This window comes from Heliangelus exortis, chromosome 3, assembly GCF_036169615.1.
Source record: "Heliangelus exortis chromosome 3, bHelExo1.hap1, whole genome shotgun sequence".
In the NCBI taxonomy this organism is placed as follows: Eukaryota; Metazoa; Chordata; class Aves; order Apodiformes; family Trochilidae; genus Heliangelus; species Heliangelus exortis.
In genome coordinates, this window is record NC_092424.1 from 88,180,432 (window position 1) to 88,198,597 (window position 18,166).

The 18,166-nt window shown below is 37.0% G+C and overlaps 1 protein-coding gene across 3 annotated transcripts in view; it reads left to right on the forward strand.

Annotated features, from left to right (window-relative positions):
* Positions 1-18,166, forward strand: part of EYS (eyes shut homolog) — a 724,585-nt gene that overhangs the window by 50,367 nt on the left and 656,052 nt on the right. For all 3 annotated transcript variants that reach the window (XR_011725383.1, XM_071741624.1, XM_071741625.1), the window contains exon 6: positions 14,961-15,120. Coding sequence is in view for 2 of the 3 variants with exons in the window: in XM_071741624.1 (XP_071597725.1) it covers positions 14,961-15,120 (160 nt within the window). In the remaining variant the exon portion in view is untranslated. The remainder of the gene's footprint in view (positions 1-14,960; positions 15,121-18,166) is intronic.

Sequence of the window (18,166 nt, forward strand, 5' to 3'; positions counted from 1 at the left end):
AGACCTGTTGTTTCTTTCATGGTAATAATGCTGCTGTCTCATGCTACCCATCTAGTGGTTTAGGTTGAGTTCTCTCAGTGAACTAGACTGGCTCCAGTGATGACTCTAGCAAAAGGGAACTCTGCAGTAAAAACAGAATGCAAACAAGGAATCACCTTGGGATTATAAAGCCTTCCTCTAGGTCCCAAGGGGGTATCAGGAGTCTATTGACTTTATCTCTTTCATAGAATCATAGAATCACAGAATCATAGAATTAGCTGGGTTGGAAGGGACCTCAGAGATCATCTAGTCCAACCCTTGACCCACCGGAGCAGTTGCTAGACCATGGCACTGAGTGCCACATCCAGTCTTTTTTTAAATGTCTCCAGGGACGGAGAATCTACCACCTCACCGGGCAGTCCATTCCATAGCCTAATCACCCTCTCCGTGAAGAAATTCTTTCTAATATCTAATCTAAACCTCCCCTGGCACAACTTAAGACTGTGTCCTCTTGTCTTGTTGGAGGTCATCTGTGAAAAGAGTCCAGCTCCCACCTCGCTACAGCCTCCTTTCAGGTAGTTGTAGACAGCAATGAGGTCTCCCCTGAGCCTCCTCTTCTTCAGGCTGAACAGCCCCAGCTCTCTCAGCCTCTCCCCATAGGGCCTATGCTCAAGTCCCTTCACCAGCCTGGTTGCCCTCCTTTGGACCTGTTCCAGGACCTCTACATCCTTCTTAAACTGAGGGGCCCAGAACTGGACACAGTACTTGAGGTGTGGCCTCACCAGCGCTGAGTACAGGGGAAGAATCACCTCCCTGGACCTGCTGGTGACGCTGTTTCTGATACAGGCCAGGATGCCATTGGCCTTCTTGGCCACCTGGGCACACTGCTGGCTCATGTTCAGTTTCTTGTTAATGCAGACTCCCAGGTCCCTTTCTGCCTGGCTGCTCTCCAGCCACTCTGTCCCCAGCCTGTAGCGCTGCATGGGGTTGTTGTGGCCAAAGTGCAGGACCCGGCACTTGGCCTTGTTGAACCTCATCCCGTTGGAATCGGCCCAGCTCTCCAGTCTGTCCAGGTCCCTCTGCAGAGCCCTCCTGCCTTCGAGTTGGTCTACACTTCCCCCCAGCTTGGTGTCATCTGCGAACTTGCTGATGATGGACTCAATCCCTTCGTCTAAGTCATCGATAAAGATATTAAACAGAACTGGGCCCAACACTGATCCCTGGGGGACACCACTGGTGACCGGCCGCCAACTGGATGCAGCCCCGTTCACCACCACCCTCTGGGCCCGGCCCTCCAGCCAGTTCCTAACCCAGCACAGGGTGCTCCTGTCCAAGCTGTGGGCTGACAGCTTTTTCAGGAGAATGCTGTGGGGGACGGTGTCAAAGGCTTTGCTGAAGTCCAGGTAGACCACATCCACCGCCTTCCCCTCATCCATCAGACGGGTCACCTGATCATAAAAGGAGATCAGGTTGGTCAGGCAGGACCTGCCCTTCCTAAACCCGTGCTGGCTGGGTCTGATCCCTGGCCCATCCTGCAGGTGCTGTGTGATTGCACTGAGGATGATCTGCTCCATAACCCTGCCAGGCACTGAGGTCAGGCTGACGGGCCTGTAGTTTCCCGGGTCCTCCTTCCGGCCCTTTTTGTGGATTGGCGTGACATTCGCCAACTTCCAATCATCTGGGATGTCCCCAGTGAGCCAGGACTGTTGGTAGATGATAGAGAGAGGCTTGGCGAGCTCTTCTGCCAGCTCCCTCATCACTCTTGGGTGGATCCCATCCGGTCCCATAGACTTGTGGGGGTCCACAGCAAGAGGCTTAGATCAAGGCAAAAGGATTATTCCTGCATAAGGACCTCTGAGGTTTGTTTGTTTGTTTTTCTAATTTTTTTTCCAAAATCATTAGTATGAAAGTCAAAAAAAAAAAAAACCAGCATATAAAACTATTCAGATAATTTAGTGTAAATTATGAGGAAAACAGAACTGTCAAAACTGTCATTTGTCAAATTTTGGAAGATTAGCAGTTTTGAAACTGTAACATTGGGAAAGTAAAAGATCTGGAGACTAAAGTTTTTGGCATACCAGCTGTCTTTTCTTTCTAGAGAGAGGAGATTTTGTTCTTTATTTTAAAGAACTGAATTGAATAGAATTTACAGAATTCATAAGCCAGTTTTAACTATCTACAGAAGTGCATTGATGGAAAAGAAGATGCAACCCTGCAGCAGTTGCAAGCAGGACATTTGGAACAGTTACACACACAGTTCTACATCTACTCTCCCACATGTCTTGTGGAAGAGCATACAGATTAAAAACACATTCCACTTCTTGCAGGGTATAAAATTGCTCCTTCATAGATGTTTGGTTGTGCGGTTTTTTTGCCTAACAGCTTCTTACTATTTTATGAGCAACTATCTTTCAACTTACATGGTTTGCATAGTTTCTCCAAGCCTATTTTGTCAATATGCCTTTCTTCTGTCATCCTGACCAAACCATGCAACATTACGTACTTACAGCTACCAAAGGAATTGTGTTATATAGGCTCAAAAGCTGAAAGATGAAGTGAAAGCAATGCCATTGTAAGGTCTGTTGCTATTTGCATGCACTGCACTTGAGACAAGGACTAAGCAAATCACACACGTTGCTCAGATAGCAGGGATGTGTTGGCAAGCAAATATACATCAGAGCAGCGTTAAAGAAGGAGTAATCGGTGCTGTCATTATGGGCTTTACAATTACAGCCACTGTTGGTCATTCAAAGCAAATACTTACATTTTCTTTGAGAAGCTGTACTGACACTTAAATGTGAATTTTTATGTTGGAATCATTCTCAATGGGCATCCTGTTGCCTTCCAAGAGAGCAGCAGGAGTTGCTGCTGATTTCTGGATGCTGTTCATGCTGGGCAGTGGAACTAGGTTGCGCTGTTAAGGGGGAGTAAAGCTAAGCAAAAAGAAGTCATGCTTTTAACTGCTGTAAGTAATTTGCAGAATATATTCTGTAAACATCAGATGTTTACATATGTCTGGGGTATACTGATTAATAAGAACTTGTATGTATAAAACAGAAGAAAACCAGAAAACACTTAATGGCAATACCAGCCTGGATACCTTTCCTTAGTCGTGCAATTTTTTTCTGTCTTGAATGGACATGTATTTGATAGTGTATATTAAATAACATGATCCACTGAAAAAGGAAAGAAAATTAATAAAGTAGGGAAGTCTGGCATCTAAAATCTTGCCTTGCAGGTAGATCTATGACTGTTCATGTTAATTTCTTGTGATCCTTTTCCTCACAGCCATATATCAATGCCATCATTGTTATATTTTGAATTTGATCGTGAAATTAAGATATTTCAATAACAAAGTATAAACCAACAGTGTATATGCCTGATAAAGTAAAAATGTGAATTCACATGAATAATCATTGCTCTCTGGTAAAGCAGAAAAAGAATAAGAATAGAAAGAACTGCCTTTACCATAGGCAATATGTTCCTTTGTGAAGGAAAGAGCCGGGAATCTCACTTCTACCTATGTTTTTTTCTCAATGTCAGAAAGCCAGTATGTGGTATTCATTCAACAGAAATTGTGCAGAAATTGCAATCAGGCAGACAAAGGCCCAAGTTTCAGTCCTAACCAGATGAGGTTTGCCCTTGTGGGTGCATAGCCAGACCTCCCAGCCAGCTGTCAGGCTCGGAATCAATCTACTTCTTCTCAGAAGAGTGTCAAGAAGTTCCAAGCCCCACAGGCCTGCAGTAAATCCTACATCAGCCTGAACAACCCCTGTGCAAATTCTGCTGCCACTGCTCCCCTTTGCCACTTGTTAAGTTCTTCTCTGAAGAGCCGCTCTCAGTTCTAACACTCTTTCATAATACTTTATCCCCAGAAGTCTGGCTGAATTTATAACCTAGAAGTAAAGCATCTGTGTGCAGAATTAGCAATAATCTCCAGAACTGAGCTACATCAGTCACACTGCTTAGATCTTGGAGCCCTGGAAAGGCCTCAGACTTAGAGAATGCTTAGAGAAGCCATTTTTACTTACTGCATGAGAGGAAAAATACCTTCTAGATAACAAATCCAGACTGAAGATCAACTACAGATGAGAGAAAACATTACCTTATTTCACAGATCAATTTAAAACAAACAAACAAAAAAACCAAAACCAAAGGAAAACAAAACAACCTCTAGGGCTTTTTTAAAGTCCTCTGCACTGTATCAATCAACTTTTGTTTTCTGAGTATAAAAAGCTGTAAGGAAAAAAACCCAAACATTTAATATTTTTGGCATACTATATGTTAAAGCAGTTGGTTGGAGTGATAGAATTGTTATGAATATTTATAACAGCTCTACTAACATTACTAGAAGCAATGAAAATTGGCACTGCAAAATCTGCTGCTCTCAGATGCAACTTTTATACTTATGCTCAACATATAAAATAGATTATTGTCATTTTCCTTTTCAAAAATCTTGAGTCTCTCCTACTGTTTCCTCCCCATAGACTACCTGAGCAATACAGTTTCATCTCTGTGAAGCCACTTTGCCACCATCATTAATTCTATTGATGTCTCTCCTGTATTTGTCCTTCCAGCTGACTGTTCAAACAACAGCAGTTCAAAGTCAGATACTTCTATTAGGAGCTAGTTCTGCACAAGTTAATTAGTCCATTTCCTTCACACAGTAGCAGTAATTCTACAGAAGTAATCACATAAATTTTGAAATGTCCTATACAGTTTTGTGCTTCTTCAGTATTTAATTTGAACTTCACAGAAACAACCTTTCCCTGCTTTTCTTATTCTCTTGACCTCCTTTTCTTATTCTCCATAGGTACATTTCATACATTTTGTTAAGTATCTCTGAGCAGTACAGAAGTTAATGAACAGTAGAATTCTTCATGTAATGGACTAAATCTCTTTTATTTCCAAGAGTTAATTTAAATTAAAAATATTTTATTAAAGCTTTGATTCTACACTTTTCCATAACATGAAACTGGTGAAGTCAACAGGCTGGGGGGAAGAGATGCCATCCACGGGACCTTGAAACGTTCATGCAAATGAATGGGCTCAAGAAAGCTGCATGAAGTTCAACAAGACCAGGTTCTGCACCTGGGTCGAGGCAATCCCATGCATGAATACAGGTTGGGAAGAGAAAGGATTGAGGGCATCCCTGAGCAGAAGGACCTGGTAGTGATGGTAGACCAGAAGCTGTCACTGTGCTCTTGCAGCCCAGAAAGCCAACGGTGTCCTGAGCTGCATCAAAAAAAGTGTAGCCAGCTGGTCAAGGGAGCTGATTCTCCTCCACTACTGTGCTCTTGTGAGACCCCACCTGGAGTAGTGTGTGGAGTAGTAAGAACGACATAGAGCTTCTTGAGTGTGTCCTGGGGAGAGCCACAAAAATGATCAGAGGGCTGGAGCACCTCCCCTAGGAAGACAGGCTGAGGAAGTTGGGGGTGTTACACCTAGAGAAGAGGAGGCTCCAAGGTGACTGTATAGCAACCTTCCAATACCTGAAGGGTGTCTACAGGAAAGCTGGGGTAGGGCTTCTTACACAGGTTTGTAATGAGAGGATAAGGGGCAATGGTTTAAAACTCGAAGAAGGGAGATTTAGATTAGACATTAGGAAAAAAGTCTTTCCTGTGAGGATCGTGAGACACTGGAACAGGTTGCCCAGAGGGTTGTGGCTGCCCCCTCCCTGCAAGTGTTCAAGGCCAGGTTAGATGGGGGCCTTGTGGTCTAGTGGGAGGTGTCCTTGCCCATGGCATGTGGATTTGTAACTAGGTGATCTCTGACTCTCTCTGACCCTAGCCATTCTGTGGTTCTATGATCTTTATATACTGTATCTTAGTTCATCTGCTAGAATAACATGTAATACACAGTAAAACACACCAGAAGTAACCAGTAAGGATAACCAGTTCTTCTATGAAATGTCAGTCATTTTAACCCATTATCAGTAAACAAAAGCATAAGCCAGCAAAAATACTGAAAAATACATAAATGAGTGAATATTACAGTGAAAGAGGTGCTACATGGTCAGTATGAAAAACTGCTTTTTATTGTCCAAATGCAATGCCATTCATATGAATTGTTTACAGAAGAAAAATAATTGGGTGATTCTGAGATGGTGAAAGAAAAATAATGTGAGTTTTAGACAACTGGAATGAAAAGACAAAAATACCTCAGAATTTTCAAGAAGGAAAATAACCTTAAGAAAACAGTGTTCAAATCAGAACAGTAGCAACATTTCCTATTACTTTCGTACTATGAAATAGTTTCTATACCAAAGACTATTTAACCTACAGTCCAGTTGCTTAATTTTATGGAAAGAGACATTAAATTAATAAAACGAGATGAAAATCTGTACCTAGGTCAAATGTCATGATCATTAAAAAGGGACCACATACAAACATAAATGTCTGTAATTCACTTTCATATTGTAAAAACACAGAAAGGACAGTGCTAACAAGCAGCCATATGTTTTGTTTTTTAATAAAGTATTGTAATTTTTGATGCATATAATGAAGCCAGAATTCATTTATGTAAAATTTTACCATGTCTGGACACTAAGTAGCTTAAAATTTAAAAAATGAATAAACTTTCAACATGTTAGAGTCCTAAACAATTATCTAAAATAATATGTTTTTGCCGAACATAGCAGCTAGGCTATTCAAGCATTAAAGAGAGTGGAAAAAACTTAATTTTATGTGGTATGAAAAACTGTCCAGCCAGAAGTGATTTTATTGTCTTTAGGTAAGATTCTTAGTCTGTTCATATCCAGATGTATCAATGTACAAATATTGATACAAGAGACATTCCCACTAGATATAAGGAGAAATATTTTGACTGTGCTGTCACTGAAAAACACGTTGCCCAGAGATGTTGTTCAGTCTCCAGACTTGTGTTTTCAAGGCTCAACTGAGTAAAATTCTGAGCAACCTGATCTGATCTCATAGCTGAACATGCTTTGAGCAGAAGATATTACTAGCAGTGTCCTGATGTTGTTTCCTACCTGAATTGTTCTATGTACTATAGTGTACACTAAATAACTAATGAAGTCATCTACAAAGGACAGAACACAGCAACTTACAGATGACATATACAATTTTAAATTTTTCAATTAAATGATGCTATTACTTACCAACATTTTAAAATCACATAATACAATGGTTTTTTTTTCGATATAAATGTGATTCCTAAATATTCTTTTTCTATTTCCCTTGCCAGTGAATTTGTTGACTTCTTGTATCCTCAGTGACCAAGTCAAAACTGCAGTAAGTTTTCTGTGGTAAAACTATGTTAGGCAACAGTAGAGCACATAGGTATTTCAATGGGAACTATAGGAGGATTGGAAATACAGACATTATACAAAATGCAAAGAGTAATCAGCTGTTCCCCAAACTTAACTAGTATTGGTAACACAAAAAATCATGGAATACTAGAATAATAGAATCACGGAATCATAGAATGTCTCAAGCTGGAAGGGATCCATAAGGATCAAGTTCAACTCCCTAGTCCTAACAGAACTACCTAAAACTTAATCACTTGACTGAGCGTGTCCTACAGAAACTCCTTGAACTCTGACAGGCTTGGTGACTCACCATCCTATCAGTGAAGAACTTTTTCCTAATGAAAATAGGTATAATTGTAAAATTCAGTACATTGCAGTTTTGTTGAGTACATTTAAGGGTCAGTTAGACAGACAGAATTTCTTTCTTCATCTTCAGCTGAATATATTTAAAGTCATTTGGCAGTTGTGCAAAATTTAAAATAAAGTTCATATCTGGAATTTTCTATTTTATGAATTTCTTTTTCCAGTGTAGAAACTGGTGGTTCTGGATCACAAACATTTTTTATATCTTAATGGGATCACAAAAAGCCTCCACAAAACCACAAAACCTTTATACAAATAATGAAGCAATGGATCATATGGCAACGACTATCCTCAGAACAGAAATAACAAATGGAGTGAAAGGAACATCAAGTTTTTCTTTCATTAGTTTATGTGTTTATGTTGCATAAAATAATGAAAACAACAATTTTTTTACTATTTTCGTATATTAAAAATTGTGCTAGTTTCCCAAATAAGATGCCCTGATGATTGAATGATCTTCATCCAACAAGAATTAAACTGGCATCCCAGAGTAGCAGAGGATCATGATAATAGGCATGCTCACTGGGAGATAAAAATCTCCAGTTTTCATTATATACAGTTAGGAGCAAATTAAGCCAGCAAACAAAAAAAGCTTATGTAACATGAGGTCATGAGAATCATGAAAAGGAAGTAGTGGTTGGGTCTTTCATAATTTCAGTTTCCCTTACTCTCTTGTGACTCAAGGATTCTAAAAGATTGGTTGCTTTTTGGTAAAAGAAAAAAACCTTGGGCTCTATGAGTTCTAAGAATAATCAGTAACCTAAATGAGAAACCAGGACTGAATTTTAACAATGTACTACTTTACTTTTATTAAGAGTGTAGGCTAAATTTTCATTATAAATAGAACACCAGATCCTTTCATACCAGCTAAATCATGATGGTTAAAAGCAGAAGAGATGAGTTTCGTCCCCACCAGTCCCTATATTTTATGGCTTTATAACTAAGCAGTATTTTATAAGACCATTGCATCTTCACACATTTACACTTGTATGTGAAAGCTGTTTGCTCAGCCCCACGCCTTGCATAGGGAAGCATGAATTTAATAATATGGAACTGAAAACTTTTGTAACAGTGAAATAAGTTTATTTCCCATATCTCATAAAAAAGTTCAAGGACCTGACTTTGAATTGTTTTTTTTTAAGCAAATAGTTAAAATCAAGCCTGTGATGAAGTTTAAACCACTTTTCAAAGATACAGAAATGCCCCAAATTTCTTTTCTGACTTCCCTGCATAATAAGAAGCTGGCCCCTTGAGATAAGGGGGGTGGCTGTAAAGATTCCATAAAAGTTCATCCAGCCAACTCAGCACTGTGTACTTCTTAAGTGCTAAACTTATAATAAATTTCTTTAACCTGTTTATTAATGCCACACACATTTTTTCATGCGCTGTATAAATTTTGTAGCACCTCCAGCAGCTGTGTCCAATATTGGACAATAAGGGTCTAGTGCAGACGCTACAACTTCTTGCTGGTTATTTTTCAGCATTCAACAGCTGTCCTTTTCTCACCTACTGCAAAACACTCAAAAAATGAACAGCCTTAATTTTCCTTTCCAGGTTGTACTTAAATATTAATAACTTTTCATTATTTTATGAAGTCTGATGAAAACAGAAGTCACACGTACTCCAGCTGCACATTCAAGCTGCACTGTTCATCTTCCCCCTCCCTAAGTGGGGTGTGTGTGGACAGAATTTTGCTTCAAAGGAAGGCAGAATACTCATTGCTCTATAACAATTCATTTCTGTTTTCCTCTATATGTCCACCTAAAAAATTAAATAATATCATCTCCATTTAAATGAATTATTAACTCAAACTATGCCATTTTTCTGCCCATACGCATAATATTTTTACCAGAAATCAGGGTTTTGCATGAATGAGCACATCAAATTGTAGATGCTGTACCTTGTCTCCTGATATTGCTGGTTATGAATCGGTGGCAAAGGTTCTGACTCAAGTTCAGAGTGATTAATATCTCATAACATCTGTTGATGTGAGAGGTTAAACTCCAGTAGAACAGTAGTCTCACTTACCTTTTTTTACAACTGCTGTATATAAACAAACATATTTGTTTATACATTATAAAATAAGGTTAATTCAAAGAAAAATTCTAGATCATCTGAGGTCTGGATAGGGTGAGAGAGGAATGAGAACATTATACTTCTCACTGGAGTACTCTTTCTAAAAGAAATTTGAAGAATTTGCAGAGTTAGACTGTTGTCTGAGATAATACCACTGAAAAAACTGACCTCTTTATAAGATGCACTTCCAAAACATGGAAAAATTATCCATTCTGGACTATGTACATCAAAGCAGCTGAAGAGGTGCAGGAATGGTAAGTAATAGTCCATTCCAACCCAGCTGATTCTATGATTCTGTGAATTACTGTCCTCACAGTACACAGGATACTTCAGTTGTCCTGGCAGAAAGCTGATCTTCCTTTGTGGTTCCCCTTGAAAATGAGATCTGGGACCAGATGAGTTACAGAGATCAGCCACTTGAGCAGCCATCAAGAACCAATAGGCTAATAGCTGCTCATCTTAACTTAAGCAGTATGTGAAGAACTGAATCCCTCTACTCACATACTTTGCTAGTTCCAATATACTCTGAGATAATATTGTTAAAGGAGAAACCTAACCTATCCACAGCATTTTCACCAAATACTTGCAGTCTGTGAATGGGAGAAGAGATCAGATGCTCCCACACCAGCATCACTAATGAGCTATAGGTTCTGCCCTTTGAGTTTCCAAAATTCTAGAAGTGTAGAATTTGTTAGATGGGATATTCTCACGACAAAGCAATGTACCACCACTATGATTCAGCTCTCGAAGTTTAAAACACCATATGTTACAGTAGCATTGTATATGTGTGGAAGTAGACTTAAATAAATTTTCAGTAAATAATTCTACCTTTTTTTTTCTTTTTTTTTCTTTTTCTTTTTTCCTTTCCTTTTTCTTCTTTTTTTCTTTTCTTTTTTTTCTTTTTCTTTTCTGTTAGAATAATTTGCTAGACAATAGTGTAATGCTTGAAAATAAAGATGTTCACCCTGTGCAATCACAAACATAGTAAGCTAGGATCAACTCATTTTCTCTTTTTATGTTAAAAGATTGTTTGTATTCCCCAGTGTATTGCAGGCTGATGAATAAAAGCTGTAAAATTTTAAGTCCTTAGCCATTCCAGAATTACCTTCATTTAATTCTTTGTGTGCAGTTTGAAGGAAAAAGACAATAACCATCTCTTTCATAAAATGAAATGTGTTACAATTTTAAGCAGGAATTGATTAGGCAGATATCCCCAAATAAATCCCTCAATCGACGTTATCTATGTGAAATGACACGTAGCAACTTGTTATTTATGACCTAACTTTCCTTATGATTTTAGCAGTTCTTATGTTCCCACTCTTCCCAGTTTGAGTAATATCTACACTTAGGCACGCAATTTGCATACTAAAAAGCTGTAAGATTAAGATAAGGATTTTGTTGTCTTTATTTAAAAATTTTTCATAGCTTCATCAACAGACCTAAAATAATACTACTTTTTGGTCATTTGGCCATATAGAATGTTCAAATCTTCTTTCATAAACCAGTCACTGTGTTTCCTAATGTTGAGCATACCTCTTGGAAAAACTGAGGAAGAAGTAAATCTGAGGGTAAAGAGAAACAAAATAAGAGAATAGTAAGACAAAACACAATGTGAAACATTCATATCCAGTTTTATCTCTACATTTGGGGATGAGATGGGGTTTTCTCCAAGTATTCTAAAAGTAGCAGATTACCCTATACACATGAACATATTCCTTTTACAAGTCATCCTACCAGGCAATTGAAAACTGAAAAGGAAAAAAAAAGTTCATTATACCACTTTTCAATGAAAGAACCAATATGCTGTTGGGGTTATTTCGATCCATTTAAAAAAATAAATTACTTAAGATTAGTGGGAAATGCTGGCTTAAGCATCCCTGAGACTTGTCTTTTAATTATCCTCAAACCAATTCAGGTATAATCTGGGCACAGTGATTTAGTTGCTGAATGTTGTCTTGCAAGTAATATGTTTCACCGTGGGTGCGATAAAGCCACTTTATGAGATGAAAAGTAAAAGTAGTCTTCACAACAACTCATTCTCTGGCGTTTTGCCTTAATCTGAAAACAGAATGTGTATTCACCAGGAAGAGGGTTAAACTTAAGTGAACGTATTTGAAAAATATTTCTTTTCAGAATTAACTTAATAATAGAGTTAAAGAAAGAAAATGCTAGTTAAATACTTTTAATATTTAAATATTAAAGTTTAGTGACTGAGCAGATAAAAGGTTGACTGTAGTCAATAAGAGTTTCCAAAAAAACACTGTCCTTATGAAAATCAATCATAACGGGAAAACTGTCCTATAAACATCCTTTTTATAGGCACTGTTTTTCACTCCTTTCAACTTTCCCAAGTCCCTATGCTGAGAGGCAAAATTTGGAGGAAAGAAGTACTATCAATAATAGAAGAATGCCAAACTTGGAACTACACAGGTGAAGGGGGTACATATATATCCAAAGGGCTTCTAAGGCAAATGAGGGAGTGGATTATGTGATCAGAAGGTAGTAAAGGCTACCTTCATCTAATACTGGATTGCATTAGTAAAGGCATAGTCAGCAGATCAAATTAAGTCATTAGTCCTTTCTGCTTTGCACTTTTGAGGCCACCCCTAGGGTTTTGTGTGAAGTTTGGGACTTCAGTGTACAAAAAAAGAGACTGACAAAATTGGAGCAAATCTAGCAGAGAGCTATCAGTGTTAAGAAAAGATTGCAGCATGTGGTGTATGAAGAAAGGCTGAAGGATCTGAGCTTGTTTAGTCTTGAAAACAAAGCAGAATGGGGATGTAAGTCTTTCCCTCACCTCCCTAGTGGGTAATGACAGACAAGACAGCAAAACTTTTCTCAGAAGTGCAGAGCAAGTGGTGAGAGACAGCAGACATAAGTTGCAACAAGGTAAATGCTGACTTTAATTACTTAAATTAGGTATTAATTACAAATTGTTCACTATGTGGTTAAGCACTGCAACAAGTTACCCAGAAAGGCTGCATAATTGCCATCCTTGTAGATATTCAGACCTCAACTAGACAGGAACCTGAGCAATGATCTTGGATTTTAAAGTTGTCTTGCTCTGAGCAAGGACTAGGTACATATGACCTTGAAAAGTCTCTTTCAACCTAAATTATTCTGGGATCTGTGAATGCAAAATATACTGACATACAGAATAAATATTTTTACAGTTTTGTCTGTGGGAATCTTTGTATACTGCATGACAAAGGTAGATGCAGTAGTAGATACAGATACCTAAAACAGGCCACCTTTTTTATTGATTACATTTTTATAGTAGTGCCAAATTTAACCTGGAGGTTGAGGGGAATGAAATCAGGAAATGGCAGTCATGAGGGTATTGTCACAGGAGAGAGATGCAGGTATAGGAATTTGGAAAACTGGGACTAAGGAATATACAGCTGCTGGAGAACATTATATTCTTCCAGGCTCTGGGAACACAACTCACACCAATTCTTTTGCACATCATACTCCTTTTATATCCAGGTCCCTTGGGAGATGGCAGCCCACTTTTTCTATCTGCTGTTTCATTAGTTCAACTCACACACTCACAGCATGGGATTCTCATCACTGACATTTTCTTAGGGGTTTCACTTAGCCACCTTAATACTGTTCATTTTAGTACATCACTTTAATCATTTAAGAAACCAGAGATCACTGTAGTGGAAATGTTTAGAAGATTGATAGGTTTGGCCAGTTTTAAACTTTAAAATAAAACTTTACTGAATTTTTTTCATAAACAGCATACTTCATGGCAAAATTTTCACACATCATTCATAATTCTCACTATGCCTACATACTGCTAGTCTATAACACTTGCATGCTAAATTATCTGTGATTATAAAATACTATGGAGCTGATGCTATGTAGTTAGTGCTGATGGCTGTGGTCCTTGGTGATTCCTAGTTCCCATGGTTGAGTTAATTTGTCTGGTGAATTCCTTCATGCCTTTACTGAGTTTGTCTTATTTTTTTGTCCAGCCTTCCTCTTGGTGTTTTATGCCATTTTATCCCCTTTCTCCCCTAAAAAAGAAGAATAAAAAACCTGCTGATATTCCTTGCCACATGGCTGCCTATGTTCCCTGCCTTATGCTGATCTTATCCTTTGGCAAATTTTTGTTACTTGCATGATACGCAATTACACCCATCTTGCCTTTTTGGCGGTCACACTGTAGACATATTCATGTAAAATGCTTATACATTGTGACTGGCTATACTCTCCCATACATTTAGTGATCTAAAATACTTTTATGAGACTGTTTGCTATATGGCTTTATTCCCTTTATAATAGGACTCAACACCAACTACTATTCCTTATATCCTGATGAGGGCACTTGTAATCTGTAGATCTCACAGGGATCTTTTGAAATGTTTATATAAGCTTGTATTCCAACAAAATATTTTTGGTGTGATCTATTTTTTTGTGTGTGTTGATGGTTATAACCCATGTCTTTCACCTTTTTTAATGTGTTTTGTTCCTTGAAGGAGATTGAAGTAAAAAGACTCTGCCAACATATTCCTGTCATACTCATGCTTAACAATAATTATGTGATAATTATGGAATAGTAAGGCTGCATGTTTGTTCCTGTGTTTTAGTTCTTTTTTATTATTATTTTATTGTGTGTTATCTGTTGAATTATGATTGCATTGTCATTTTCCCAAAGCAAAACAAATTGTGAAGACTACCAATGTTATCTCCATTAATCCAGAAATTTATTTTTACTTAAAGGAGCAACTCTAGCCTACACCACTATACAGCTTCAAATCTTCCCCTTTCCTCTGAAGGAATTTTTTAAAAAAATTTATTTTAGCTAACAGGTCATGTATAGAATGTATACTGAAGCTCCATATTATGTTTTGTCATTACTGCTTGGCTACTGTCAGTCTTGCAGGCTGTTTTAGTGTCACTTCTTGGTTTCTCCCTTACCTCTAGGCCTTTTAAACCCATTTTTCACACGCAGATTTCCTTCTCCTGCAGGCAGCTCCATCCCTCACAGTCAGTAATTATCTTTCCCATTTCCTCTTATAAATGAGTCCTCTTTTTTCCATGATTTTTCATCATACATCATAGATGAGTGAGTTCTGCCTCTCTTAACTTTTACAATCTGCAAATACAGACATGAAGTACAGTTGCAGCTGTACATTTTACTGTCCTTTTACTCAGTAGTAAAACACAAGACCCAAATAAATTTCAACAAACTTTCATATTAAATATTAATTTTGGTTTTCCTTTGTTGTTGTTTTTTGTTTATTTGTATGTATGTAACATCTAGTGTCTCTGTGCACCAGGATGGACAGGAGAATTTTGCCAGTTTGCTGAAAATGCATGTTTAATTTACCCAAATATTTGTTCTAATGGAGCAACTTGCATCGATGTAAGCCAACTGAGAGAACAACCTTTGGTTCAGTGTGTGTGTCCTCATGACTTCACAGGTAAGGCTTATAGAAATAATTTAAAAGTTTGTAGTTTCATTTCATTTTAAATCTTGAAGTATAGGAATGCTGAATTTTCAAAAATAAGGGACAGAAAAGTGTTTGGAGGAGTAATCATATCTCTATGAATTTTCTGCCATCTCCTCTGAAATGTACAATATCTAAATCATACTCTAGAGTGTTGTTTTGAAGCTTCCATATGAAGCTTATAGTAAAAAATAGAAAAAGAGTGTTTCTATTTTTTTTTTTTCTCTGTAAAAGAAATCTAGAAAAATAGCTTAGATTAGCTACATTGGTTTTTAGCTGGCAGGGAAAAAAATTTCTAATTTTTCCCCATCCTCACACTTTAAATAGAACCTCATTTAAAATAGATTCTGCAGTCCCTCACTAATCTTTGGCTAAAGAGAGCAATGAAAGGAAAGCATTGAATATGAATCACTGCAGTTTTAGGTAAAATTAAGGAAATAGATATTAGCCATATGTATATCAATTTAAAGATAAGTGACACAAAGGTTAACAGAATTTTTTAAATATCCAGTTCAAAGATATAAACTTAACATTTATTACCTAAAGATTAAAAATAAATTAATCTAAAGAAATGCTATTAATACACAGAGGAAATGGACTCTAAATCCTCTGTCATTGAAAAAAAAAACCTAGACAGTAGTAACTGTCAACCTCTCTTTCCACTTATACCTTATCACCTATATGATTTTCTTTTTTCAGTCTAATCTTGGGCTATTTTTCTTGATATGACAACAAAAATTATGTATTTGTTAATAAACGAAATGTTTAATTATGATTCCTCAAGGCTCTTGAGATGGTAGTAACGTCCCTATGCTACGATATTATCACAAAACAGAAGTCTGATGGGCCATAGTAAACAGCAATAAATGTATGGAATTAATACAACTTAACCTTACTAAACACTCAGTTATGACTGAGCTCAAATGGAACTGACTTCAGTGTTTAGAGACGTAATTATAAGGTCAAGATTCTTTCATTTGTAGGATCTCATTGCAAGAGGTCCTTTATATTGTAATAGATAATTATTTTTATTTTTTTTTCCTTCCTGTTTAAAAAAAAAAAAAAGAAAAAAGTTACTTCTTCAGTCTCTATAGCATTTTTCATTTATATCTGTTCAATGTTTAATTTTGAGTCTGGGAAGAGTGAGAGGGAAGGACAATGCAGTGACAATTTTGGCATGTTTACTTGACTGAATTAAATAACATCTGCAATCAAAAAGGCTACGCCAGTTTAGCATCTAATTTTTCTTAATTGTGTTAGTAAATTATAAGCGCTACATCTGCAGCCTTTGTATTAACACTTAAATCATATTTGTAGTCTTAGGGAAAAGAAACTATGACAATATGTGAGAGTCTCACCTGTGAAAAGTGGGAATTTGATTTCAAAAGTAATAAAAGCATTTCCTTTTTGTTTCTTTCTCTTTAATTAAAACGTGGAGAAGCTTAGTATATGTACACTTTTAAACTTTGTTTATATTTGTGTAAAATAAAATTTGGGTAGTGGACTCAGAAAAATATCCATGTGTTTGGTTTAAACTTTTAAAGGAGAGAATAAAAGGCTATAAGATATAATTATTTCTGTTGAATAGATGCCATAGCTTCTCTGCTTTCAATTTTCTTTTGCAGTTAGTTCCTTACTTTCCTTTCCTCTCCCTTTTTCTCTTCTCTGAAAGTGGATAAAAACCTTTATATCTACAGCAGTGCATGTAGGTAACAAAGCTTATGACATTGAAATCAAACAATCCAGTCAGCGCTTTCTCAGGTTTCGCACAGTGGACTAATTGTCCTTGAAGAAGCCTGCTCTAATTAATTACTATCTTTCCTTGTGCATAGAGAAATCATATTGGCAGGAATTGATCTGGCATGTCAGACACTTTATTTAGTTGGTATAAAAGTCCTTTAGTTAAATAATCTTACTGCTTCTAAATTGGACTGCACCCCAAGAAAATTCACCAACCAGAATTTAAAATACTTCAATTACATACTTCTTTCTCATTTTCAGAATTTCTTTTTATAAGATTCATTAAGACAGTTCAGATATTTATCCATAATTTAATTTTTTTCCTTTCTCTCTGTTTTACTGAGTTGAGATAAGGATGGTAATTTCTACAGGTACATGGAGAAATTAATATAAACAGATTTGAATGAAGCTTCTACTATTGAACTATGTAGGTGGTTTGAAACAGTCTTCTGTAGAAAGAGTCTCTGGTGCCATAATACCTAATATGACAGGAAAGAAGATATAGGATAGAGAAGTTCCTATGTCTTTCACAAGCTAGTTAAGACAACATTTATAACATTTATAATAAGTAACAAAACCCATGACATGACCTAATTTAAACCTTATTACCTGGTCAAAGCCACATTTTAAAATTCTGTAGTTCTGCAGAATACAGTGTAGTGATGGCTTAACCCCAGTGGTTAAGTAAGAACCACACAGTGGTGGCTCATTCTTCTTCAGCAGGATGGGAAAGAAAATTGGAATAGTAAAATTAAGAAAACTTTTTTTGAAGTTGAGCTATAAACAGTTAAATATGTAAAGCAAAATCTTGCAGACATAAGCAAAGCAAAATAAGGAGTTAATTAACTACTTCCTACTGACAGGTCACTCTCTCTGTTACGCTGAAGTACAGTGGAAGACTTACGACTTTCAAAACTCAAATAGATAAAAATAACAATAATATTTTTTCAACAGCTCTATTCCCTATACTAAAGGTAAAGGAATTTTCATAGCATCATGAGAGGTCCCTATTTCACAGCATTGTCACTGGAATTGCACAGCAGTGTATGTCACAGCACCACATGCTGTCATTTTAAGCTTTGCTCATCATACTTTATGTGTTATTACCATTGTCACCTTTGAAAGAAAAATTGTTAGTGCAGACAAATTCCAAACATCAATAACCTGGACTCAAATAATAGAATAAAGGAAGCCACTTGCGAGGTACTACTAGAGAAATTCACTCAGAATACTTATCTTCATTAGATGGAGAAAAAGGAATAGCTCGCTGCTTTGCAGA